The 26,697-nt window shown below is 38.2% G+C and overlaps 1 protein-coding gene across 3 annotated transcripts in view; it reads left to right on the top strand.

Annotated features, from left to right (window-relative positions):
* Nucleotides 1-231: 231 nt before the first annotated feature.
* Nucleotides 232-26,697, top strand: part of BMS1 (BMS1 ribosome biogenesis factor) — a 48,801-nt gene continuing 22,335 nt past the window's right edge. Inside the window, exons 1-13 of one of the 3 annotated variants that reach the window (XM_055333537.1) lie at nucleotides 232-326; nucleotides 2,121-2,330; nucleotides 3,298-3,488; nucleotides 5,610-5,689; nucleotides 8,180-8,368; nucleotides 8,998-9,140; nucleotides 9,868-9,989; nucleotides 10,298-10,491; nucleotides 12,520-12,659; nucleotides 14,015-14,781; nucleotides 14,989-15,090; nucleotides 15,811-15,968; nucleotides 21,751-21,832. In XM_055333537.1, the coding sequence (XP_055189512.1) occupies nucleotides 2,155-2,330; nucleotides 3,298-3,488; nucleotides 5,610-5,689; nucleotides 8,180-8,368; nucleotides 8,998-9,140; nucleotides 9,868-9,989; nucleotides 10,298-10,491; nucleotides 12,520-12,659; nucleotides 14,015-14,781; nucleotides 14,989-15,090; nucleotides 15,811-15,968; nucleotides 21,751-21,832 (2,344 nt within the window). In that variant the 5' untranslated portion in view covers nucleotides 232-326; nucleotides 2,121-2,154. The other 2 variants (XM_055333535.1, XM_055333536.1) reach the window with 2 other exon arrangements.

Genomic DNA, 26,697 nt, shown 5'->3' with positions numbered 1-26,697 from the left:
CCCGGGGGCGCACGGCGAACGCCGCTCGGAGCCCGGACCGAGCCTGCAGCGCCGCGGCGCCCTCGCCCCGCGGGGATTGGCGGGGATTGGCGGGGATTGGCGGGGATTGGCGGGGGCGGGGCCGGGGCGGGGCTCGCGCCGTCCTCGCCTGCGCCCGCCCTCAGCCAATCCGAAGCCTTCCTTCCGGCCCTCCCGCGAGTCGTCCTTCCGTCGGTCTCTGTCTTCAGCCTTCTTGTTTCCTGCCGGCGTGAAGAGTCCGCGCGTAGGGTGCATTTCCGCTTCCGGCGCTGTCCATGCGGGCCTGAGGAGCAGCGGTTGTGAGCTCGGTAACGGCCACGGGCTAGAGGAGGCGGGGGCGGGAGGGTCCCGGGGCCTGGGCCCCGAGAGTTTGCGAGTCGTGCTCGGCACGGGCTGCCGGGACAGTCTTTGCGCCCCGAAGAGCGTTCAGGCCCTGGGCAGCCTCACCTAGGACCTGCCGGAGACTTGCGCCGAGGTCGGCGGAGTAGCTCCGTGAATTCGTGCCTAGAGTCCGGACGGGGTCGGGAGGTGGCAGGGAGGGGAGCGGGGTCGTGGCTTGGCGGGATGGTCCGAGCAGGGGACTCAGAGCTGAGCCACGTCTGTTGACTCCAAGCTGTGTTTTTCCCGTCTCTCTCCTCGCCCCCCAAGAAAGGGAGAAAAGCGTCGGTACAAAATTGGGACTAAAATGTGGTGGAGAAGAAAAATAATGCCCCGAAACCACAAAGCTGTTTAGTTCGAAAGTGTTCCTAGAACTCGGCTCTCCTAACTCTTGGGTGGGCTTTCTGACATTATGCTGGTATATGTGGACTTCGTGTCTGCGCTGCTGGCTCGTCTCCGACTGACCCAAGCGCAGCCGCTCGCTCCTGGGCCCTTGACTGCACGGCCCGGAAATGCTGATTTGCGTTTCCTCGCTAGTCGGATCACGGTTGTCCTTTGCTCACACCACGCCTAGTACATCACAGGCAGGCACAAATACTCACGGAAATTGATTCGGTACCTTAAGTGAAAGAAGCGACTTTTTTCTTAGTTTCTTTTCTCTTCCTATTTCTTTTCTCTTCTTTTCTTTCTTTTTTGATTGGCCAAGCGCTCAGATTGTATGCAGTCTAGTTTCCTAAGAGAAGTCACTAATCCAGTGGTTCTCAGTTTATGGGCCATGAATTTCTGGGACCCTCAGAAAAATGTTTGTAAGGGTTTCTGCAAATCCATGTGGCCCCCAGGCAACACCCATAACCAACCGTATGTCACACAGCTAGATGTTAACTGATTTTTAAGATGTATATAAATGATTGTTAAAATTTAAAAGTTTTACAGAATAAACAGGTACTAAAAGCAACGCATGCCGTCACGTTGGAGGATTATTTTTTTTTAATTTTATTTATTTATGATAGTCACAGAGAGAGAGAGAGAGAGAGAGGCAGAGACACAGGCAGAGGGAGAAGCAGGCTCCATGCACCGGGAGCCCGACGTGGGATTCGATCCCGGGTCTCCAGGATCGTGCCCTGGGCCAAAGGCAGGCGCCAAACCGCTGCGCCACCCAGGGATCCCACGTTGGAGGATTATTAAAATGCTTTAGTTTTTTTTAAACTTAAGTATCTTAAAGATAGTTTAAGTTTGGAAACCACTTCTTTAGTCCAGTTGAAATTTTGGGCTGAGCTGTCCCAGCATGGAAACTCCTAGTCACATATGACTATTTAAATTTAGAATGGAGTTAAGATTAAGTACAATTTCAGTGTCAGTTTCTCAGTTTCACTGGGTACATTTTAAGTTCTCAGAAGCCACATGTGGTTAGTGGCCACTGTGTTGAAAAGTTTATGTAAAGAGTATTTCTATCATTGCAGAAATAGTGCTGATATAGACACTTAAAATGAATAAAAAGTAACTTAAGCAGAAGTAACTAACAAATCTGCTGTAGAGCATAACAGAGAAATGAAACTGGGGAGATAGTATGAAGCAGTTTATATCCTTGTTGCAGGAATACATATCTCTTAATAGAGAAATAAGAAAAGTACTGTTTTTTCTTGGGTGTTTTCTAGATTGTAAAATGCTTCCCCCTCTCTCCCCACTTCACTCCCCCCTCCCCCACCCTTGCCTCATTAATGTAGGTTAGAGTTACTTGTAAATTGGTAAAAAGTCGCTATGGAGACTAAGGACCAGAAGAAACACAGAAAGAAACACAGTGGGCCCAAAGCTGAGAAGAAAAAGAAACGGCATCTGCAGGATCTCCAACTTGGAGATGAGGAAGATGCCCGGAAGAGAAACCCCAAAGCTTTTGCAGTCCAGTCTGCTGTGCGGATGGCACGATCCTTTCACAGGTATGTTTATCAGGAGTCTAGTTGTTCCTCCATTTACTTTTTTTAAGCAGTAGGAGCCTGCCTAGATGATGTTTGGATTCATGAGTCTAACAGCTTTGAAGGACTTGAAGATGCATGCCATACTCCTTTTACTAACATGTGAGCGGGGCACCTGGGTGGCTCAGTTTTGTTAAGCGTTCAACTCTTGATCTCTGCTCAGGTCTTGATCTCAGGGCTGTGAGTTCAGGCCCCACATTGGGCCCCACACTGTGTGTGAGGTCTACTAGAGAGAGACAGAAAGAAAGATTGTAAACTTTAAACAGTTTCAATGGTAATAGGTGTGCTTGTGTTTTTTTCTGGATATGTTTTATATAATAATGTAATAAATAGCTTTATTGGGATCCCTGGGTGGCACAGCGGTTTAGCGCCTGCCTTTGGCCCAGGGCACGATCCTGGAGACCCGGGATCGAATCCCACATCGGGCTCTCGGTGCATGGAGCCTGCTTCTCCCTCTGCCTATGTCTCTGCCTCTCTCTCTGTGTGACTATCATAAATAAATAAAAATTAAAAAAAAATCTTTAAAAAAATAAATAGCTTTATTTAATAAGTTTTTGTTATATGTACTTTAAACATTATTGAATTAAACTCTAATAGCCAAATTTAATTCCAAAGATTCTGCTTTTATTCATTATGATCCACTGCCTGCATGTTTATCTTTTCTTTTTTAAACTATTATAATAGTTTAGTCAACTAATAGTTTAAACAAATAATTTAGTTAACTATTATAATAGTTAATGAAGCAATCAGATTTAAGGTGTGTGTAGTTTTAAAATTCTCTGTACTGTTGAAGTAAATCTGTTATATGTTTACTGAAGGGGTTATTTGGATTAGGTCTAGAAGTTAACGAGTTAAAGACCACTTTACTTACAAGGATGATGCCTTTTGTATTTTAAAAATTGATATACTTTTTCTTTCTTTTTACAAATAGGACTCAGGATTTGAAGACAAAAAAGCATCACATTCCAGTGGTTGATCGAACTCCATTAGAGCCCCCACCAATAGTGGTGGTGGTGATGGGACCTCCAAAAGTTGGAAAGAGCACTTTGATCCAGTGCCTCATTCGGAACTTCACCAGGCAGAAACTGACAGAGATCAGAGGCCCTGTAACAATCGTGTCAGGTAGGAGTCTACTACCTCAGGCTGATAGGGCACGTGTCGTCTGAGGGACAGGCATATCTTTGTCGAACATTTTCTTGACTGGTAAATATTGAAGTAATGTTCTCACTTTATTACCTTTCCTGTACTTGTACTAAGTTGGCTATAGTTTAAGAAAAGGATAGATTCCAGATATAACAATGATGTAGATGTACACCTTATTTGGACTGCTATATGGATTTGCCAGGTGTGTTCCTCTGAAAGGTTTGGCAGGCCTGGGCAACCTGAGTTGGTCATAGTGATCACCTTTCTTTAATAGGTAGCGAGTATCTGCTGTGTGTCAGGCATACCTACTTGCCCTCATAAGGCCATATCGTTAGGGAAATGAGGGGGTTTTCCTCTTTTTCTGTTAGAATTTGCCTGTTCTGGGAGATGGTGACCTTTCTGTTTGAGGGAAGATGAAAAAAAAATCCCAAAATGGTAATGGAAGAATCTGAAGTTCCCCCCCCCCCTTTTTTTTAAGGTTTTATTATTAAGTAATTTCTCTACCCAACGTGGAGTTTGAACTCACAACCCCAAGATCAAGAGTCACATGCTCTACCGTCTGAGCCCTGGAATTTATTATAGCAATGCTATAGTTGGATTGAGGCTTTTCTTTTCTTCTTCTTCTTCTTCTTCTTCTTCTTCTTCTTCTTCTTCTTCTCCTTCTCCTTCTTCTCCTTCTTCTCCTTCTTCTCCTTCTTCTCCTTCTTCTCCTTCTTCTCCTCCTCCTCCTCCTCTTCTTCCTTTCTTCTTCCTTTCTTCTTTCTTCTTCCTTTCTTCTTTCTTCTTCTTCTTCTTTTTTTTTTTTTTTTTAAGATTATTTATCTTAGAGAGAGAGAGAGCAGCATTCAAGAGCAAGTGGAGCAGGGGCAGAGGGAGAGAATCTTTCAAGCAGGTTTCCTGCTGAGCGCAGAGCATGATACAGGACTCAATCCCAGGACTCCAAGATCATGACCTGAGCCAAAACCAAGAGCTGAACACTTAACCAACTGAGCTACCCAGGCACCCCAAAGCTTTTCTTGATCTTAAAGGCATTACTGTTATTTTTACTGACTTTTTAATTTTTTTTTTTAAGTGAACTCTATCCCAAGGGTGGGGCTTGAACTCCTGACTTGGGGATCAAAGAGTCACATGCTCCACTGACTGAGATAGGCAGGTGCCCCACTTTTATTTATTTAAAGTAAACTCTATTCCCAACGTGGGGCTTGAACTCACAACTCTGTGATCAAGAGTCGTAGACTGATTACTTTTAAGGTAATTTTGAAATAACAATTATTCCATAGAGATTTCTCTTACGTTAGGTTTGAGGATGTTTTTAGCTCTAGTAAGAACATGCAAAACTTTGATAGAGATAGAAGTGTTGGCCTGCTGCGCTTACCAGCAGGATCACAGTCACCACGGAGCTTGCTTGTCTGCCCATTCCAGCCAGAATTGTACCTGCTTGAGCACTTTATTCATGTGGATAGACTTTTGATACTATTTTAAAATTAGGGAACATAGCAAGAAAACCAAGATGGTATTTATCAGTTTGCTCCTATAAAAATGAACTCCTGGCATATTCCTGTAAGTGTATATTGTGCTTTACTGGATACAACTTAAAATGGTAATTAGAGTAAATGGATATATTTTTTCAAGGTTTTTATTTTTGTTTATTTATTTTTAAAAGATTTTATTTATTCATGAGAGAGACAGGGAGAGAGAGCCAGAGACACAGACAGAGGGAGAAGCAGGCTCCATGCAGGGAGCCCAATGTGGGACTTGATCCCGGGTCTCCAGGATCAGGCCCTGGGCTGAAGGCGGCGCTAAACCTCTGAGCCACCCGGGCTGCCCTATTTTTTCAAGATTTTTCAAAAGTCTTATTTCGGGGGGTCCTTGGGCGGCTCAGTCAGTTAAGCGTCTGACTCTTGATTTAGGCTCAGGTCATGATCTCAGAGTTATGAGACTGGGCCCTGTTCGAGGTTCCACATTCAATGCAGTCTGCCTGAGATTCTGTCTTTCCCTCTCCCTCCGCTCTTCCCCTTGCTAGTGTGCGTGCTTTCTCTTTCAAATAAATAAATAAAATATTTAAAGAAAAAAACTAAAATCTTATCTCTTTACTTACAGGTAAAAAGCGCAGACTCACCATTATTGAATGTGGGTGTGACATTAACATGATGATTGATCTGGCTAAAGTGGCAGATTTGGTAAGTCAGTGGGAGCAGTGTGAATTTCTAATGAGGATTTAGCAGTGTGGTAGATTATCCCATTTGAAGGAAAGACAGACTTATGATTATTAAAGGGATGATGAATATAATCAGGGATACTATAGATGTGTTTGAACTGATGATGAGGTTGATGGTGATATTGTTATAATAAAAATGGGGGATCCCTGGGTGGCGCAGTGGTTTGGCGCCTGCCTTTGGCCCAGGGCGCGATCCTGGAGACCCGGGATCGAATCCCACGTCGGGCTCCCGGTGCATGGAGCCTGCTTCTCCCTCTGCCTGTGTCTCTGTCTCTCTCTCTCTCTCTCTCTCTCTCTCTCTCTCTCTCTCTCTGTGTGTGACTATCATAAATAAATAAAAATTAAAAAAAAAAAGTAGAATGTTAAAACTTATTTAAAAAAAATGGAATGTGCACAATGGAATGTAGTCTCAACTCAAAGTAGAGAAAAATCCTTTAACAAACGTAGTTAATTAATACAGATAGACATATGTACATAAAAACATAATAGTAGGACCATTTCTTGGACCCTTACAAGGTACTGCGCTAACACCTTTCTCGAAATTTCGCTCATTAAATCCCCCAATATGCTTTGGAGGTAAGTAGGTATTATTATCTCCAGTTTACATAGGATGAAATTGAGGCCCTAGAAGTTAAGTAGTTTGTCTAAGGAAGGGAACTTTGCTCTTGGTGGTGCCAGAACCTCCAGTTCTTAATGATTGTGACAAAGTAAGTACATGAGTTGCCTTTGAGAAGTTGTCAGTGTTTATAATAGAAAATCTAGACAGCACATAGCATATGGAAATTGTGCAACTTTGATTGCATTGAATAGTAGTGTTCATTAATTACATTTTAAATTAGCAAAAATAAATCTAAGAAAAAAGCCATATTGATTAGGAAGAGTGGGGTAACAGAGGTGGTTGGTTTGTTTTTTGGTTCAACAATTTCTAAAAAACTGTTTGGTGACAAAGAGCTACAGATTTTGTCCTTTGGCCCAGGAAGTCTCCTAAGATACAAAATAAAAAGTAATTTAATGTAGATGTTATAGCTGTGCCATTCTAATATCAGAAAACTCAATGACATTCAAATTTTGAACATATAATGCTACTATTAATAGAAATAAGTGTCAATTGTCAACATAAAATAGTATAAACTTATTAAATCTTGTGTTTTTGAAATGATTAAAATAGTTTACGGAGTCCCTAATTTTAAAAGCATAGACATGTTAAGAAAGATGTCTTTCATATACATCTTTTTAAGACTTAAAAAGGAAACCGTCCATTTGGTAAAATTTTCAAACTATATTACAGAGTACAGTGCTTTTTTTCTCTTCCCTACTCTGACCCCTAATCTCTTAGTTTCCGTCAAAGCAATATCCTAGATATGTATATGAATACACATTCAACCCTCATAAAGCACATACTGTTTATTATATATGCTATTCTGTACTTTGCTTTTTTTCACTCAATGTCTTAAATGTATATAAGTAGTATAGTTCAACCTCATACTTTCTTAAGTATTCTGTTGCATGTACCATAATTTATTTAACCTGTTTTATGTTGATTGCTCTGAGTTGTCATAAAGCCTCCTGAGTCAGAGCAAAGGTATGTACAGTACATGGATTTGTGTGTGTATGTATGTGCATAGAAGGAATAATATATAGGCTTCATTTGTCTTTAATTGACAAGGTTGTCATCTAAGGGCCTTTTGCCACCTGTACTGTTTCTATAACGAATTGCTTGCCCCTTGGCACTTTATGGTGTCAAATGGAACAGGCTCCATGCAGCGAGCCCTATGTGGGACTCGATCCTGGGACTCCAGAATCACACCCTGGGCCGAAGGCAGGCACCAAACCACTGAGCCATCCAGGGATCCCTGAAGTGGAAATTTATATTGTGGTGGATATTGTCTCATGCTTGCCTTTTAGAGAAAGTCAGAGGGTGGTATTTTCTCTTATCAAAATGATCCCTAATCATTTCATTTAGTCCAGAGTAGGAGTTGGGAAACTTTCTGTAAAGGGCCAGATGGTAAATATCTTTAGCTTTGGGGTCATGGTTTCTCTTGCAAATGCTTAACTTTGTAGTTATAGTGCAAACACAATTGTAGACAATACATAAATAATATGGGCAGCCCCGGTGGCTCAGCGGTTTAGTGCTGCCGTTGGCCCGGGGTGTGATCCTGGAGACCAGGATCGAGTCCCACGTCAGGCTCCCTGCATGGAGCCTGCTTCTTCCTCTGCCTGTGTCTCTACCTCTCTCTCTCTCTCTCTCTCTCTCTCTCTCTCTCTCTCTGTGTGTGTGTCTGTCATGAATAAATAAATAAAATCTAAAAAAAAACCACATAAATAATATGGCTGTGTTCCAGTGAAATTTTAGTTATAGAACAGGTTATGGGTCAGATTTGGCCCATAGTCCATAGTTTGCTTATGGTCTGTTTTGAGTAGCTTCCTTGAGTAATTCTGTTTTCTGTTTTAGGTTCTGATGCTTATAGATGCCAGCTTTGGGTTTGAAATGGAAACATTTGAGTTTCTAAACATCTGTCAAGTACATGGCTTTCCCAAAATTATGGGCATTCTCACTCACTTAGATTCCTTCAAGTATAATAAGCAACTGAAGAAGACAAAGAAGCGATTAAAACACAGGTTCTGGACAGAAGTCTACCCGGTAGGAAGAGAATTAATTTTTGAATACTAACACTGTAATCTTTCAAAAAAAAATAAGATAACTAGGATAGATTTATAAACATCGCTTCAGGATTCACCTATGGCATATATATGTTCATAGTCCCTGCAATATTTCCTCAAAATAGTCTGTATTTCAGAACTCTTGGTGTGTCTCATTTGTCTTTGTAGCTCCCTAGCACCTGGCTCTAAGTGTTTTAGATTTGTGATTGTTTAATAGTTTATCCAAAGTTTCTCCTAGTTGCAGGACTAGGAACTATAGTGCACACATACTGCCACTCCACCCTCCCCTGCATGCTGCTGTTGGCCCATTGGTCATAGAATTTTTTCTGTGCCCAGAAGCCTCACTGCTCTCTCTGTGTAATACTCCAGATAGATGCCATCACTTGACTGGAGACCAGTTCTTGAAGCTAAGTGTTTTGGCAGTTCTGCCTCTCTTAAGTCCTAACAACATGAGTATCCTGAAAGAAGGCAGAGAAGTTTGGGAAGCATTAATAATAAGTGGCTTGCTAGAAGTCTGCCTTAGGATTGCTTCTTATTTAGAGGTCTTTATTTGATGTAGTATGACAAGAATTTAATTGAAATTTAATTTTTTGTTTTCTTAATGTTTAGGGTGCCAAGCTGTTCTACCTTTCTGGAATGGTACATGGAGAATATCAAAACCAAGAAATTCACAATCTGGGCCGTTTTATTACAGTAATGAAATTTAGGCCTCTTACGTGGCAAACCTCTCATCCTTATATCCTAGCAGACAGGTAAAAAGTGCATGTAAAGTTTTTCTTCCTGGCCCATGTATTTCAAAGCTGCAAAGGTTAGAAAAAGAACAGTAAGAGAGCTTATTTTGTACTTCTTTTTGAATACTGAGGGAGAAATGTAGTTGGAAATACCTACTTTTTTGTATCATTACCTAAAGATGCACTGGCTTCAGGAGTAAAGTATGAAATGTTTAGAAAAATGTCAGGTTTTTAAAGCATTCAAGGCTACTTAATATGGTCTTATCCTGCTTTTTCATCTTAATCTTCAGTGATCATGTCTTTAGACCATGGTGCTCCAGTCACCCAGACATACTCTGGGCTTTCTTTCCTTTATATTTTTTTTCATACTGTTTTCTCATCCTGTAATCCCTTTCTCTACTTGCCAGAATCCAAGGCACACCAAAAACCCAGATCAAAGCTTAATCCTCTCCCCTAAAGGGTTTTTATGGGTGTGTTTTCATCTCTTCCTTAATTCCAGGTGCATGTTATTTTCCCTTTTTGGTGTCTTACAGCATGTATATTATATAGAGCCTAAGAGCAGTGCAATCCTGTGTTTGCTTTTCTTTTGGTATATGGTGAACTGTGCTTCCTTCCTTCTGTATTTCCTAGAAGTTTCTGAACACTGTGTTTAGTGAACTAGTGAATTTGACCAGTCTTTGACACGTGAAGGGAGATGCAAAAATTTTGACATTTATTTCTGCCATATGATTGGGTTTTATTTTTCTAGGATGGAAGATTTGACAAACCCAGAAGATATTCGAACAAATATCAAATGTGACCGAAAGGTGTCTCTTTATGGTTATTTAAGAGGAGCACACTTGAAAAATAAAAGCCAAATTCACATGCCAGGTATCCTTTTGTTGTAAAATGTACCAAATTTGTAGAACTTGTGGGATGACTTACTTCATTTCTCAGGAAAACTGAAAAATGGCCAAACAAGATAGAGCATCATTGCTAGAAGTTTTAAGACTCAGCTCTGACTCAGCTAGCAAAGTTGAGTTGACCAAATCTCCTCTGTTCTGATGATGTTGGTTAGTTAGAGAGGCACAGTGCCAGTAACCAACAAATACACTTGTGGTTGAAGCCTTCCAACTGGGGGCTACTTTTGTTGATGGTTAATAAACTTGTATCTGAAGCTATCTTCCTCTGTCTTCCAGGTGTAGGAGATTTTGCTGTGAGTGATGTCAGTTTCCTCCCGGACCCCTGTGCACTTCCTGAACAACAAAAGAAGCGCTGTTTAAATGAGAAGGAGAAGTTGGTTTACGCACCTCTGTCTGGAGTTGGTGGTGTGCTCTATGACAAAGATGCTGTCTATGTTGATCTTGGTGGCAGCCATGGCTTCCAGGAATTGGTGAGAGGAAAGTCATAGGAAGTAATGTACTGTAATGTACTTCAGCTTTTATATACTGAAACTTTTTATTTGTATTTGGTAAAAGCTACAATGTACATTGTAAATGTACAAAATACTTAATTGCACCAGGCAGAAAGTAAAAGTCATGTTCTCCATTCTGTTGCCAAGACACACGGAATCCTAGGTCTTTTAGTGGGAGCATTGCAGGCAGTTTGGTGCTTGTACTTTCCGTCTCCCTTTATACAAGAATACCTCATTTTATTGTGCTTCGCTTTATTGCATTTCGCCAATATTGCCTTTTTTACACATTGAAGGTTTGTGGCAGCCTTGTATCGAATAAGTCTGCTGGTGCCTTTTTTTCAAAGGCATTTGCTCACTTTGTGTTTCTCTATCACATAATGTTAATTCTAACAATATTTCAAATGTTTTCATTATTATTATATTTGTTATAGTATCTGTCCTAAGTGATGAGCTCTCACTGCAACCTCAAATAATGATTGGCGTTTTTTAACAATAAAATATTTTTTAATTAAGGTATGTACATTTTTTTTATTTTTATTTTTTTATTGGAGTTCAATTTGCCAGCATATAGCATAACACCCAGTGCTCATCCCGCCAAGTGCCCCCCTCAATGCCCATCACCCAGTCACCCCCAACCCCCCGCCCACCTCCTCTTCCACTACCTCTTGTTCATTTCCAGAGTTAGGTGTCTCTCATGTTTTGTCACCCTCACTGATATTTTCACTCATTTTCTCTGGTATGTACATTTTTAGACATAATGCTATTGTACACTTAATAGATTACAGTATAGTATAAACATAATTTTTATATGTACTGGGAAACTAAAAAATTCATTTGACTTGCTTTATTATGGTGGTTTAGAACCAAACTCACAATATCTCTAAGGTATGCCTAGATAATATCAGTGTGTTTTCTAGCTTTCTTTGGGCTATTTCTTTTTTTTTTCTGTAAATATTTACATATTTATTTATTACATATTTAGATTATTGAAATATTACATATAAATACCATGTATTTGTATCCATATATATGGTCTTTGTGTGTCTGTGTGAGAGAGAGAAGTAATATTTCTTTATTTTATTTTTAAATTTTTTTAAGTAGGCTTCCCACCTGAGCCCAAAACAGAGTTTGAACTCACAACTCTGAGGTCAAGACCTGAGCTGAGATCAAGAGTTGGGTGCTTAACTGACTGAGCCACCCAAGTACCCCATAATATTTTTTATATGGGCTCCAACTTTAAATGCTCTTGCAACTTTTGAGGGGCACCAGGAATATGTGATCCCATTGCTCCCTATTAGTATTGATAGAGCTGCTTTGGTCTTTGTTATAGCTGTGTGGTATTTCATTGTCTGGATAAATCTTATTTATTGAACCAACCCAACCCTTGGAAATCTGGACGGGGGGAGTTTACCCCTACTTGCCCTTGTTTTCAACATTGCTGCAGTTGGCACCCTCAAACATGAGGTTTTGGTCATTGGGAGGGATTTTCTTTTTTTTTAAATTTTTATGAAGAGTTTATGAGAGAGAGGCAGAGACATAGGCAGAGGGAGAAGCTCCATGCACCGGGAGCCCGACGTGGGTCTCCAGGATCGCGCCCTGGGCCAAAGGCAGGTGCCAAACCGCTGTGCCACCCAGGGATCCCTGGGAGGGATTTTCTATGCAGTAAATTCCTTGAAGTGAAAATTTTGGATTTTAAAAAAAATGAATTTTCATTTCTTTATTTGGCAGTGGAATATTGGACAAACTAAATGTTTATTAGCATTGGCGCTTAAAGTTTTTCTAGCTAAGTGTATAGGTTACCAGGTTGTATACTCCATGAACTTTGGAAAAGTTTAATGAAGACAGAGGTCAAATTTAGACTTTAAGATTTTTTTTTTTTTTGAGGCAATAGAAAATGTTTTCAGGAATCATGTTTAGGATAATTTTGAGAAACTGATTGAAACCAGTATGTCCCTCTTCAGAATTCTTGTATGTTCCTCACTTTCCCTTTCTTGGTGGCCTTGACAGGACGAGGTGAGGCCCACCCATGAACTGGTACAGAGTCTCATTTCCACCCATTCCACTATTGATGCCAAGATGGCTTCAAGTAGAGTGACGCTTTTTTCAGATTCCAAACCACTGGGCTCAGAAGATATAGATAATCAAGGGTAAGTTTGCCATTTTTTTGGTTTTTCATAAAAAATATTATATTATAGAAGTTATATCACCTATCATTCTGCCATAAATAACATTTTAGTGGGATTCATTCCAGGTTTTTTTGTTTGTTGTTTTGCTTTGTTTTATACATACACATGTTTCTGAGAGCTTTTAAGTTATGTGACCTTACATGGAAATATTCTTGAAATATTATATAGGATTCAGTTTTTGGCAGACCAGAATATTCCTCACATATCACAAAATATTTTCTGTAAGTTGCATTTGGTTTCTTACTTGGCTTTCTTTTAGTGGCCAAATACTAGTCCCAGCAGAGTAAGGAAGCTTATTCAGGTGGTGTTTTGGTTTTATTTAGTGGTTTATGTGTGACTCCTAATAAAAATCAGCCTAAAAATGATTGAACTTATTATTTTCAGTTTCTAGTTTATAATTTATCATAAATATATACAAACAAAGGAACATTTTTGGAAAAATTTATCTGCTGCCCTGTAACTAGCAAATGATATAGATGATAAGTACAGTATTCTTAATGTGTTATTCTTTCTACGTTTGTTAATTGACATTCTTTAACAAGAAGTTCTCACTTCTACCTCTTTATTTTAAGATCACTGTTGGCTAATTGACTTTTTAAAAAATTCCATTTGTTACCCCATTATTCTTTCTGATGCCTAGATTGTTCCTTCAGTCTGTCTTGTGTGTCCTTTTGGCACTTCCTTGTTAGCCTTTGAGCATTTTCTAGCTTTCTGAAACAATAGCATATTCCAGGCTTAACTTTGTACCTTCCTTGCCTTAGATCTGGAGTCAGTCATTTAAGGATCATCTGTTTCAATTTGGAAATGATCAGTCTTCTAAAAAGATTGATCAAACATTCACTGTCCTTTAGAGCAGTTTTTCCCTAATGTTAGACATACATTTATTTATTTATTTATTTAAAAGATTTTGTTCATTTATTCATGAGAGAGACAGAGAGAGAGGCAGAGACATAGGCAAAGGGAGAAGCAGGCTCCCTGTGGGAGCCTGATGTGGGACTTGATCCTGGATCCTAAGATCACACCCTGAGCTGAAGGCCGATGCTCCACCACTGAGCCACCCAGGTGTCCCAGACTTTTGTTATTTAAAGGTTACCTCTTTATTCTCTTTAAGTTATTTTGTAGATGAGGGAACTGTTTCATGAGTTTGCTTATTATCTATTCCAGTGTTTATCAAATCCTTCTTTTCTGTGCTATGTTATTTAAAACCTTAGCATTCCTTGATATTATCTTCTATTTGCATAATTATTGACTTGCCATGTCTAGCGTAGCCAGTTACTGTACAAATTGAATTATTTTTTACTTACATGGTAATATAGGCAGTGGATGCCAAAAGAGGAAAAGCAGGTGGATCTGAAAACTGGTCGCGTGCGTCGGAAAGCCATTTTTGGAGATGAAGAAGATGAGTCTGGAGATAGTAATGATGAAGATGATGAAGAAATGTCTGAAGGGGACAAGTTGGATGATAGCTGTAGTGATGATGAAACAGAAGATGAAGCAGATACCGAAATGATGGATATGATGTACACAAGGGAAAAAGGTGTCAAACGCCAGAGACTCCAGGAGATGGAAGAAGACCTCGAGGCGGATTTGCCAGCATTTGCTGACAGTGATGATGACCTTGAGAGGAGCTCAGAGGATGAAGGAGAAGCAGAGGAAGCTGATGAAAGCAGTGAAGAAGAGGATTCCCCTGCAGAAGAGAGGGATATTTCAGAATCTAAAGTTGTTGGAGACTATAGTAAAGCAGGACTTTTACAAACTAATGGCCTGAGTAAAAGTTTGAATCTGGAGAGTTCTTTGACAGTCAACAAAGCCACCCTCGCCATTTCAGATTCAGGCCATTGCACAGCTGAAGAGGCATTTGCATCTGAAGATGAAACTGAGGAAAGCTCCTCTCTCAATACAGAGGAAGAGGATTCAGAAAATGAAGAGGTTATTAGGAAAAAGTTCCCAAAGTCTTCTCAAGTGGCTGGTGATCAGAGACTGGGGTCAGAGAACTTAATTGGTGAGACCAGTGATGTCGAAGACTTACTCAAAGAGGAAGAAGATTACAAGGAAGAAAACGACTATTCCACAGAAACTTCAGGTATGCTTAAATTTAATGTAACTTGTGAACTTGGCACTGAAAATGTTGTACAAATAGAATGTCTACATTTGGAAGTCTGCTGTTTTGGAGATTTTGTTAACTTTTCAAATATTGCACGCAGAAGGATTTGAGGATGAATGAGTAGTCAGCTTGAAGCAGAAAGGACAGATAAACACACTTAACCGATGTTGGCATTGGTCCTTTCAGGTGCCCTCAAGTGGAAGGAAGACCTTTCCAGGAAGGCAGCTGAGGCCTTTCTGAGGCAGCAACAAGCAACTCCAAACCTTCGAAAACTTATTTATGGCACAGGTGAGGGAGCTCTGGTTCAGATCTAGAAACGTTTTTGTTTCTTAGACCGTTTTCTGGAAAGGAGATGAGGAAATTGGTTGGAGGATTTCAGTGGTACTTTTGAAATCCATATGATATCCTTGGTTGTCATAGTTCCATATGTGGCAGATATTTTTAATCATCAGCTCATGGGCTTGCTATAAAACTTTTGATGAGAATACTCTCCATTATGTCATTTTATATCTGCCATACAAAATCCTTCATGAGATTTTTTGGGGGGGTAGAATTTAGTGCCAGAAAAGAACAAAGTGGTGCATTTTATGTTGTGGTTCCCAATTACTGTTTGATTAGAACAAGGCCAAAAGAGTATATGGGAGCTAGGAGCATTGAATTGACTGATTGTTGTGTACTGATTTCCATTCTATTCAGGTTTTGCCTAAGTACTCTTAGTGACTAGAGACTTTGCCATCTTCAAAAGAAACTATGCTAATTAAAAGCTCTGCCTTTAAGTGCCCCTTCCTTTTCCCAGCCCCCAAAATTCTGTTTCCTTACTGGACTCTGTTGCTTTCTTGTAGGAGGGCCTAAGTCCTACAGGCACATTGAGCAGTAGTTCCTTGGCCTTTTCTTTGTAGCTGATGCACTCAGGGGCATCACATTACCTACTACAAACAGGGACCCTTAGTCCCAGGTCCTTTAGGGTGAATATTTGTTCTCATGTTTTCATCATGGTGGTCTCTTTAGTGACAGAGGATAATGAAGAAGCAGATGGTGATACCAGGGAAGAACTTGGAGGGTTGTTTCGTGTCAGTCAGCCTTCAAGAGAATGTAAGCACAAACTTGACTCTTTGGACTGCTCCAGATTTCATGTGGAGGCGCCCCATGATTGGGATTTAGAGGAGGTAAGGTTGAATGTGAATCATATGTTTGACTTATGAGACTATCCGAGAATTGCTCTAAAAGAAGATTATGTGATTTCAGTAATGCCTACCTATTATTAGCTTTTCATTTTTATAAGATAATAGGACATTCCCCCAGATATTGGACTGGATATTTCATGCATCCCAAGGAATAATGTGTTTTGAGTTTAGGCAGACTGTATGCATATGTTATGGAGAAAGGAAATGTGGATAGTAGTGTTAATCTTTATTTTGAAGCATTGCACATAAATTTTCATTTATTTGAAATATTTTGTTTTATAACTAGGATATACTTCATGTCCCTGAGTTAACATTTATAATTTCTACTATTTGTAAACAAAAAAATTCATGACACTGGTAAATTTTCTTCCCCTGCTCACAATTCTTTAGTGACACTGGAATTTATTGAGTTCTCAAACTTGTAAGGCTTAATCCCTTCTTAGACCTCGTGCCCCTCTGTTTTCTCTTTTAGAATGTTCTTTTTTTTTTTTTTCTCTCTCTCTCTTCTAGAATGTTCTGACGTTCTTAAGGCTGGCTTCTTTTGAGCATTTGGTTTTGCTTAAATTTTACTCCTCAAGAGAGTCCTGATTACTATCATATTACTTGGTTTGTTTATTTATTTATTTATTTATTTATTTATTTATTTATTTATTAATATTTTATTTATTTATTCATGAAAGACACAGAGAGAGAGGCAGAGACACAGGCAGAGGGAGAAGCAGGCTCCATGCAGGGAGCCCAACGTGGAACTCGATCCTGGGTCTCCAGGATCACGCCCTGGGCTGAAGGTGGTGCTAAACCGCTGAGCCACCCAGGCTGCCCATATTACTTGGTTTAATTCATGAGTAGCCCTTAAGCACTTTATGAGATTTCATGTAACTTTTTTGCAGTATAGCTTCATACAAATATAGAAAACTACATAAAAATAGCTGTTTAAGTTAATGGATTTCTAAGTGAGGACCCCTATAACCACCGTGTGTCTGTCCCAGTGATAGTCCTATCCTCTCTGCAGAAGGAACCATGATTCTTATGGTAATCATTTCTTACTTCATAATTTCATCCTCCAAGTTTGTACCATCGTCCGTTTTATCATATTTTGGGGGGTTTATTTTTCACTATGCCTTTCCTTTTTCTTAATTTACAGTCCCCTCCATCCATCTTTTTTTTTCCCTTATATTTTATTTGTTTAAGAAACTAAGTGTTTGATGTGTAGAGTTTCTTATATTCTGGTTTTTGTGGATTGCATTACATCCTTATTTGCAGTTTATCAGGCTGTTCTCTTCTGTATTTCCTGTAAAATGATGCAAAGCAATACTAATAGAACTGTCTGTGATGATGGAAATGGAAATGATCTATAGATCATTGAATATCCATTGTGGCTACTTGCGTCTGTTGAATACTTGAAGTATAGCTAGTAAGACAGAAGAACTAAATTTTAATTTTATTTTAGTTTTATATAATCTTAATTCATTAGAATTTAAATAACCATGTGGTTGTAGCTACCCTATGGACATCTAGAGATTTGATTAGATTTAGGTTTGGTTTTTATTTTGGGGAAGATTGCTTCCTAGATGATGGTGTTTGTGCATTAGGAGGCACATAAAATCATCTTATGATGTTAAAATCTGTTGATCTTCAATGCCTGGATCCATTAATTTATTAAGGATGTAAAATGCTGATATTCTGTTCAAATTACTGTTTATTGTCTGGAATATTTCTATAAAGAGAAACTTCCCCTCATCTACTATTTGGTTACTTAGTTCCGTAAGAGCAGGATAAATACTTGATTCTTTTTATCAGTTTTCAGAATGATTCTCCAAAGGTGACTCTTTTTTCTTTCTTTATAAGTATCATTTTGAACTCATAGAATTTAATATAATTATTTCCTTCCACTGAACTTGTTATCCTTATGGATACTCATATGTATCCCATTTCTGGCCACTTAACTTCTTTAAGTTGGTTTCTGAATTCTTTTGACATTCTCCTAGTATTGTTTGATTGCTTCTTTGCCATCTGATATGATGAGGTGTTCCAGGATCATCATCTACATTTCTGATGCCCAACTTGGAAGCAGCCATAAGAAGTCCTGATTTCTTTTAGTGCAAAGTGATATTCTGGTGTCATAATCTAGACAAAGGAATACACACTGCTATGAATTGGTCATTGTTTCTAGGCCTTTCAGTGACCAGAGAGCTAGGAGAATTCATATAGTTATTTCCAATTCAGATTCAGAATTGTAAGGTTCTTATTTAAACTCTTTTAGCTTACATTTGTCTGTTTTTCCACTGGGGAATTAATTCCATTTGACTCTGAAGATGATGAAATTAGAAAAGTGTGTAATTTGCTTTATCCCACTTATGCACAAAATAGTGTCAGAATAACATTACACATGTTACTGTTTCTTTTTTACACATGTTACTGTTAATATGATTAACTGAAAACAAATTTTTCCTTCTTCTTTTCCCCCATTTTTCTTTTCAGAAGTGGCTACATTTCCACCAGCAGTGTATGTGGCTTCTGATTTCTCTGCATCCTCACCAACACTTGTTATTACCTGTTCTTTTAATTATTATTATTATGGCCATTCTGTTGGTATGAAGTAGTACCTCACTACAGTTTTGATTTGCCTTTTTCTGATAGCTAATGATATTGGGCATCTTTTCATGTGCTTACTGGCCATTTGAAGAAATGTCTGTTCAATTGGGTTGCTCATTTTAAAAATTGTGTTTTTTGTCATTGAGTTGTAAGAGTTTTTATATATTCAATTTGTCAGATATATGATTTACAAATTCTGTAGGTTGTCTTTTCTGTGCCCTTTGAAGTGCAAAATTTAAAAGTTTTTTTAAAGTGCTCGCTTCGGCAGCACATAAAATAAAAATTTTTTTAAAGATTTTATTATTAATTAGAGTGAGTGCGTGAAAGAGAGCATGAGTTTGTGCGGGGTGGGAGGGAAAGTGCAGAGGGGGAAGGAGGAGTAGGCTGCCTGCTGAGCAGGGAGCCCCATGCAAGGCTGGATCCCAGAACCCTGAGATCATGACCTGGGCCAAAGGCAGACACTTAAATGACTGAGCCACCCAGGTTCCCCAACAAAGTTTTAAATTTTGATGAGGTTTAACTTATATTTCTGCTGTTTTTATGTTTGGTATCAAATCTAAGAAACCATCGCTGAGTCCGAGATCCTGAAGCTTCACTCCTATGTTTTCATTTAGTTTAGTTCTTACATTTAGGTCATTGATCCATTTCAAGTTGATTTTAGTATTTGGTGTGAAGTAAGGTCAACTTCATTCTTTTATCCAATGTCCTAGCACCATTTGTTGAAAAGTCTATTCTCCCCATTCCCTTGTCTTGACGCTCTGAATGAAAATCACTTGACCGTAGGTACGAGGGTTTATTTATGGACTCCTAATTATATTTCACTGAATTACATCTTTCTTTATGCTCGTACCTGACTGATTACTACTGCTTTGTAGTATGTTTTGAAATTGGAAAATGCGAGTCCTCCAGCTTTGTTCTTTTTTAAGATTGTCTTGCCTATTCTAGATCCCTTGGGTTTTCTATGTTGTAGGATCAGCTTTCCTATTTCTCCAAAGAAGCAAGTTGGGATTTTAATAGGGATTGTGTTGAATCTTTAGATCACTTTGGATAGTATTGATATCTTAACAATATTAAGTCTTCTGTTCCATTACTGTGGGATGCCTTTCCATTTATTTAGATCTTTGATTTCTTTCAAGAACGTTTTGTAGTTATCAGAGTATATGCTTTGCATTTCTTTTTTTGAATTTATTCCTAGTATTTTATTGTTTTTAGTGCCATTGTAACTGTTTTCTCAATTTCATGTTTGGATTGTTCATTGTTAGTGTATATAGAAATAAAATTGTTGTTACATATTAATCTAGTATTTTGCAACCCCACTAAACTCATTTATTCCGAAGGTTTTTCAGAGCATTCCTAGGATTTTTTATATATAAGATCGTATCATCTATGAATAGAAGTAGTTTTCCTTTCTAAAGTAGATGCCTTGGGCACCTGGGTGGTTCAGTGGTTGGGCGTCTGTCTGCCTTTGGCTTAGGTTGGGATCCTGGGATCAAGTCCCACATCAGGCTCCCTGTGGGAAGCATACTTCTTGCCTTTGTCTCTGCCTCTCCCTCTGTCTCTCATGAATGAATGAATAAAAACTTAAAAAAAATAGATACCTTTATTTCTATTTCTTGCCTAATTGTCTTAGCTAGAATGTCTAATATGGTGTTGAATAGAAGTAGTGAGAAGAGACAGCCTTATCTTACTCCTGATCTTAGGGGGAAAGTTCTCAGTTTTAACCACTTAGTATAATGCTAGCTGCGGGTTTTTTATGGGTGCTCTTTATCAGATTGAGGAAGTTCCCTTCTGTTCTTGGTTTGTTTATTGTTTTTATTACAGAGGGTCTATTTTTTAGTTTTTTTGGTCTTTGGTTTCCTGAAATCAATTGTGAATCTTCATGAAAGTAAGGATTTCTTTTTTTTTTTTTTTTTTTAACAGTTTGCCATCCTTCAGTGCCTACAGACCTTCTTGGTATAGAGCAGATGTTCAGTAAATATTTAGTGAGTGATGATAGGAATGAGTAAATGAACATATTTGCTTTTGCATCCATGGTAATGCTAGTCTCAAAGCTGTTCTTTGAGAGTGAGAAAAATATGATTCATGACCAAAATGTGATTGAGATGACCTATCTGAAGATTTCTATAAGTGTACTTTTGAAGTCTTGGCATTGAATGACATGTGCTGTCTTAGGTCAGTTTCCCCAAGGAAAGAGATTCTGAAACAGAGTTGTATATAAAGTTTTACTTTATATTTAAGCAGGGCACCCAACATCCACTACATGTATATACTAGATGATCTAGCAGGTCTGAGACTGGGAACCTCATCAGTACTTTCTGCCCTGTTATTATCCAGGACATTTAGTCTTTGTCAGAATATTATCATTGGTCAAATAATGAAATTTTCAAATAGCCACAATAAGTCTGGATTAACAATTGGTAAGACCAACTTTCTAAATACTGTCTGCATTGCCTCAGGAACACTAATAAACTTTGAAAATCAGTTGTATTAGTGAGTATCTGTTTGTTTACTTATGAGAGGTCAATGAGCTAATAGTACCTCTTCATCCACTGCTTAATGTTAGGACATTTAAGTCTTTACCTCTATGGTTATACCATATATATCAAAGATAAAGTTATTTCACTTGTCTACTTGGAATGAGAATTTCCAAAAAAATGTGTCTTAAAAAGTTTTTTTTTTTTTTAAAGATTGATTGATCTATCTATCTATCTATCTATTTATTCATGAGAGACAGAAATAGAGAGAAGTGGGCAGAGACACAGGCAGAGGGAGAAGCAGGCTCCATACAGGGAGCCTGACGTAGGATTTGATCCAGGGTCTTCAGGATCACGCCCTGGGCCGAAGGAGGTGCTAAACCTCTGAGCCACCCAGGCTGCCCTCTTGAAAAGTATTTAAAGGCAAGTTGTCACCGACTACTTTTTTTTTAAGATTTTATTTATTTATTTATTCATGAGACAGAGAGACAGAGACATGGGCAGAGGGAGAAGCAGGCTCCCTGTGGGGAGCCTGATGCAGGGCTCCATCCCAGGACCCTGGGATCACAACCTGAGCTGAAGACAGATGCTCAACCACTGAGCCACCCAGGCACCCCACCTACTACTGTTTTAATAGCAATTGTTTTATTGAGTGATTGGAGTATGTCAACTAAGTGCTGACTTTTCTGTGTAAGGTTATGAACAGTATCAGAGATTGCTTCGTGACTGGGAAGTGGGAAGAAGATAAAGATGCAGCCAAGATTTTAGCAGAAGATGGTAAGTAAAGGGCCATGTTCTTCAGAAAAGACTGTCTTCTCTATATTTTATTCCGTATCTTTAAAAGTTAGAAATAATACACAAATGCGAAGTGCTTTGGGGAACGCTGATGGAAGAGTTTATGGGTAATATTCTGGTTCTTCTTTTTATGATGATCTTATTTTCTTCCCTTAGTTAACTGACTTATTAGATAGAGACCTTAAAGAAAAATGGGAGGCTTTCCATAAATTTTATCATGTGTTAAAAATGGATTTTTGTGTGCATGAAAAATATACTCAAATAACATTTTTCTTTTAATAATGAAGGTGTCACACATTGTAGAACATCTAGAATAAAAAGTTCATGTCATACCATAACCTTCACCATCTGTTAAAAAACCTTTGTTAATTTTTTGAGGTTATTTCCTTCCAGTCATTTACAAATTTTTAAAATTTTTAGTTATAATCCTGCCTTATATAAATTGCATCATTAAATTTTTTCAGAGGTTTAATGTTTATGATTTAACTCTATCATATCCTAAGTTAATTCAGTTTCTCATTTAAACAATATCCATGTTATAAATAACTTTGTCCATATTATAAATAACTCTGCATTGGACCACCTTTAAAAAACTCTTAGATCACATTTTTTTATTTTCTAAGTTAGATTCATAAAAGAATTGTTGAGTCATTTTTATGGACCACAACTGCCAAAAGGTTTTTCGGAAAATTGTGCTTATTTATGTGCCCATAAGCATTGTACTCACATTTTACCGCTTTCATTCAATATTGAATACTACCCATAAAAAATTTTTTTGGCAATTTGATAAGTGAAAATTGTTTCTTCTTGTATTTATGACTGACATTGTTTTGATTACTAGTAAGAGAATACTTATTTATGGTATATTGGCTCTGGCATTTCTTTGCTGAATTCTTTGTGTTCTTTGCTCATTTTTCTAATGGGATATTCTTTAACTTCTATCAGCATAATTATTTTGAAATACTCCATCTTGTTGCATTTTTGTTCCTTTTTATTGCTGAATAGTTGATTTCTTTTATTAGTAGTATTCCATTGTATGTTGCACTGCAGTTTATCTCTTCACCTGTTGGTGACATGTAGGTTATTTCTGGAATTTGGCTATTGCAAATAAGTCTCCTGTGTACATTCTTATATGAGTTTTTGTGTGATAACTGCCTCCATTTCTCTTGAGTCCATACCTCAGAGTGGGCTAAATGGATCATATGGTAGATGTATAATTTTTAAAGAAATAGCCAAAATGTTTTCCTTTTTCTTTAAAGATATTTATTTACTTGAGAGAGAGAGCATAGAGGGAGAGGGAGAAGTAGACCCCTGCTGAGCAGGGAGCCTGATGTGGGGCTCCATCCAAGGACCCTGGGATCATGACCTGAGCTGAAAGCAGATGCTTAACTGACTGAGCCACCTAGGTGCCCCCCCAAATTGTTTTCCTAAGTGGTTGTACCATTTAGTATTGCCATTAGCACTTTTTGAGATTTCCAGTTATTCCACATCCTTGCTAATACTCGATATGGTCAGTCATTCTTTTTAGTTTTGGTCTTTGGGTGTTAAATAATGTCTCATGGTTTTAATGTGTATTTTCCTAATGATTAATGATGCTGAGCATTTTTGTGTGCTTATTTTCCATCTCTTTGGTGAAGCGTTCAAATCTCTTGTCCAATATTTTAATCTATTTAATTTATTTAAGTCCTTTATCACTTGTACTTTTAATTATTTTTGCTCAGTATGTGGTTTGTCTTTTCATATTTTTAGCAGTGTCTTTTGCAGAGCAAAGGTTTTTAATTTTGATGAAGGCCAACTTTTTTTTTAATGGATTGTGCTTTTGATAATGTATCTGAAAAATCTTTGCCCCACTTAAGGTCATGAAGATTTTCTCAGATATTTTCTTCTGTGATTCTTAGGTTTTAGGTCTATGTTTAAGTATGTGATCCATCTTGAGTTAATTTTTTATGTGGTATTAGATATGGATCAAGGTTTCTTTTCCTTTTTCTTGCTTCTGGATATCCACTTTTCCCAGTATTATTTGTTAAAAGACTATTCTTTACCCACACTAAATTGCCTTTCATTTGTTAACTATATATGGGCGAGTATTTCTGGACTCCATTCTGTTTCATTAATATATTTATTTATTTTAAAGATTTCATTTATTTTAGAGAGAGAGAGAGTGCACGTGCAAGTGGGCAGAGGGTTGGCGGGGGGAGAATCCCAAGCGGACTCCACACTGAGCATGGAGCCTGACACAGGGCTAGATGCCAGGATCATGAGTGGAAGATCATGACCTGAGCAGAAATCAAGAGGTCGGATGCTTAACCAACTGAGCCACCTAGGCGCCCCTGTATTTGTTTATTTTTATATATCAATATTTGACTGTCTTGATTAATTATCGCTTTATAATTAATCTTAAAATAGGGTAGTTTATGTCTTCAAACTTTATTCTTTTTCCAAAATTGTTTTGACTGTTTTGGGTCCCTTGCACTTTCAGATACGTTTTAAAATCAGCTTGCCAATTGCTACCAACAGAAGCTCCCTGCAGTTTTAATTAGGATTTCATGGAATTTGTAAAAAAAATTTTGGGGAAATTGACATTTTAGCAATATTGAATTTTCTGACTTGTGAACATAGTAAGTCTCTCCATTTATTTTGGTTTTTAATTTCTCTCAGCAATGTTTTCAGGATAGAGTTCTTATCTCTTGACAAATGTATCCCTAAGTATGCCATATTATTGTAATTAATACTTAAGTGATATTTTAATTTCAGTTGGCATTTGTTATTAATACATAGAAGCATGATTTTTGTATATTGATCTTCTATCCTGCAGCCTTGCCAGATCACTCATTAGTTATATATAGCTTCTTTTTTTGTATATTTCACAAAATTTTTCTACAAAAACATATAATCTGTGATTAAAGACCATTTTACAAAAAAAAAATAAAAAATAAAGACCGTTTTACTAAAAAATAAATAAATAAAGACAGTTTCACTTTTTTCTTTCCTATCTGGATGACTTATTATTTTTCTTGTCTTGATACAGGCTTAAACTTCCAATGCAACATTGATTAGAAGTCAAAATAGACATCCTTGCTTTGTCCTGATTTTGCTTATTTTTCCCTCTGAACTTCAGAATCTTTTCTATTTCTATAAGAAAAATTGGTGGTGTTTTTTTATCTAATAAACTTCTTGTTTTGAGATAATTGTAGACTGAATTAAATTGGCATGCATGTCTAAGAACTAACATGGAGAGATCTCTTATATCTTGTACTATGTCATATATAGTACAAGACCACAACCTAAATGTTAATGTTGATACCATCCACTACTCTATAATTTTCCCAGTTTTACTTGTGCTCATGTGTTTTGTCTATATGTGTTTAGTTCTGTGCTGTTTTATCACACGTATAGGTTTATGTGTCTATAAACAATTATGATAAAGAACATTTTCATCACCATAGTAGGATACCTTGTATTGCTCTTTTATAAACACATTTATTAGCTCCTTGCTATCACCCATCTCCAGGTTCCCACCTGTCAACCACTTCCCTGTTTTTCATTTCTCTAATTTTATAATTTTTAAGAGTGTTAAATAAACATCATATTGTATGTAACTTTTTATGATTGATGTTTTTTTCTATTCACCTTAATTCCCTAGAGAGGTTCATCCAAGTTGTTGCATATGACTGTAGTTGATTCCTTTTTATTGCAGAGTAGCATTCCCTGGTATGGATAGAGCAGTTTAACCATTCACCCACTAAAGTATATCTGGATTGTTTCCAGTTCTTAGCTGTTGAGAATTGAACTACTATGAACATTTATGTACAGGTTTGTGTTTTTTTTTTTTAAGATTTTATTTATTTATTCATGAGAAACACAGACAGACAGGCAGAGACACAGGCAGAGGGAGAAGCAGGCTCTATGCAGGGAGCCCGATGTGGGACTCAATCCCGGGACTCCAGGATCACGCCCTGGGCTGAAAGCAGGCACCCAACTGCTGAGCCACCCAGGGATCCCCTATGTACAGGTTTTTTTTTTTTTTTAAATAAATTTATTTTTTATTGGTGTTCAATTTACCAACATACAGAATAACACCCAGTGCTCATCCCGTCAAGTGCCCCCCTCAGTGCCTGTCACCCATTCAGCCCCACCCCCCGCCCTCCTCCCCTTCCATCACCCCTTGTTCGTTTCCCAGATTTAGGAGTCTTTATGTTGTGTCTCCCTTTCTGATATTTCCCACACATTTCTTCTCCCTTCCCTTCTATTCCCTTTCACTATTGTTTATATTCCCCAAATGAATGAGAACATATAATGTTTGTCCTTCTCCGATGGACTTCACTCAGCATAATACCCTCCAGTTCCATCCACGTTGAAGCTAATGGTGGGTATTTGTTGTTTCTAATGGCTGAGTAATATTCCATTGTATACATAAACCATATCTTCTTTATCCATTCATCTTTCGATGGACACCGAGGCTCCTTCCACAGTTTGGCTATTTGGCCATTGCTGCTATAAACATTGGGGTGCAGGTGTCCCGGCGTTTCATTGCATCTGTATCTTTGGGGTAAATCCCCAACAGTGCAATTGCGGGGTCATAGGGCAGGTCTATTTTTAACTCTTTGAGGAACCTCCACACAGTTTTCCAGAGTGACTGCACCAGTTCACATTCCCACCAACAGTGTAAGAGGGTTCTCCTTTCTCTGCATCCTCTCCAACATTTGTGGTCTCCTGCTTTGTTAATTTTCCCCATTCTCACTGGTGTGAGGTGGTATCTCATTGTGGTTTTGATTTGTATTTCCCTGATGGCAAGTGATGCGGAGCATTTTCTCATGTGCATGTTGGCCATGTCTATGTCTTCCTCT

Source organism: Nyctereutes procyonoides, unplaced genomic scaffold (assembly GCF_905146905.1).
Source record: "Nyctereutes procyonoides isolate TBG_1078 unplaced genomic scaffold, NYPRO_anot_genome, whole genome shotgun sequence".
Taxonomy (NCBI): domain Eukaryota; kingdom Metazoa; phylum Chordata; class Mammalia; order Carnivora; family Canidae; genus Nyctereutes; species Nyctereutes procyonoides.
The sequence above is the reverse complement of the archived record's forward strand: the minus strand, read 5'-3'. Positions and strand labels throughout refer to the sequence as shown.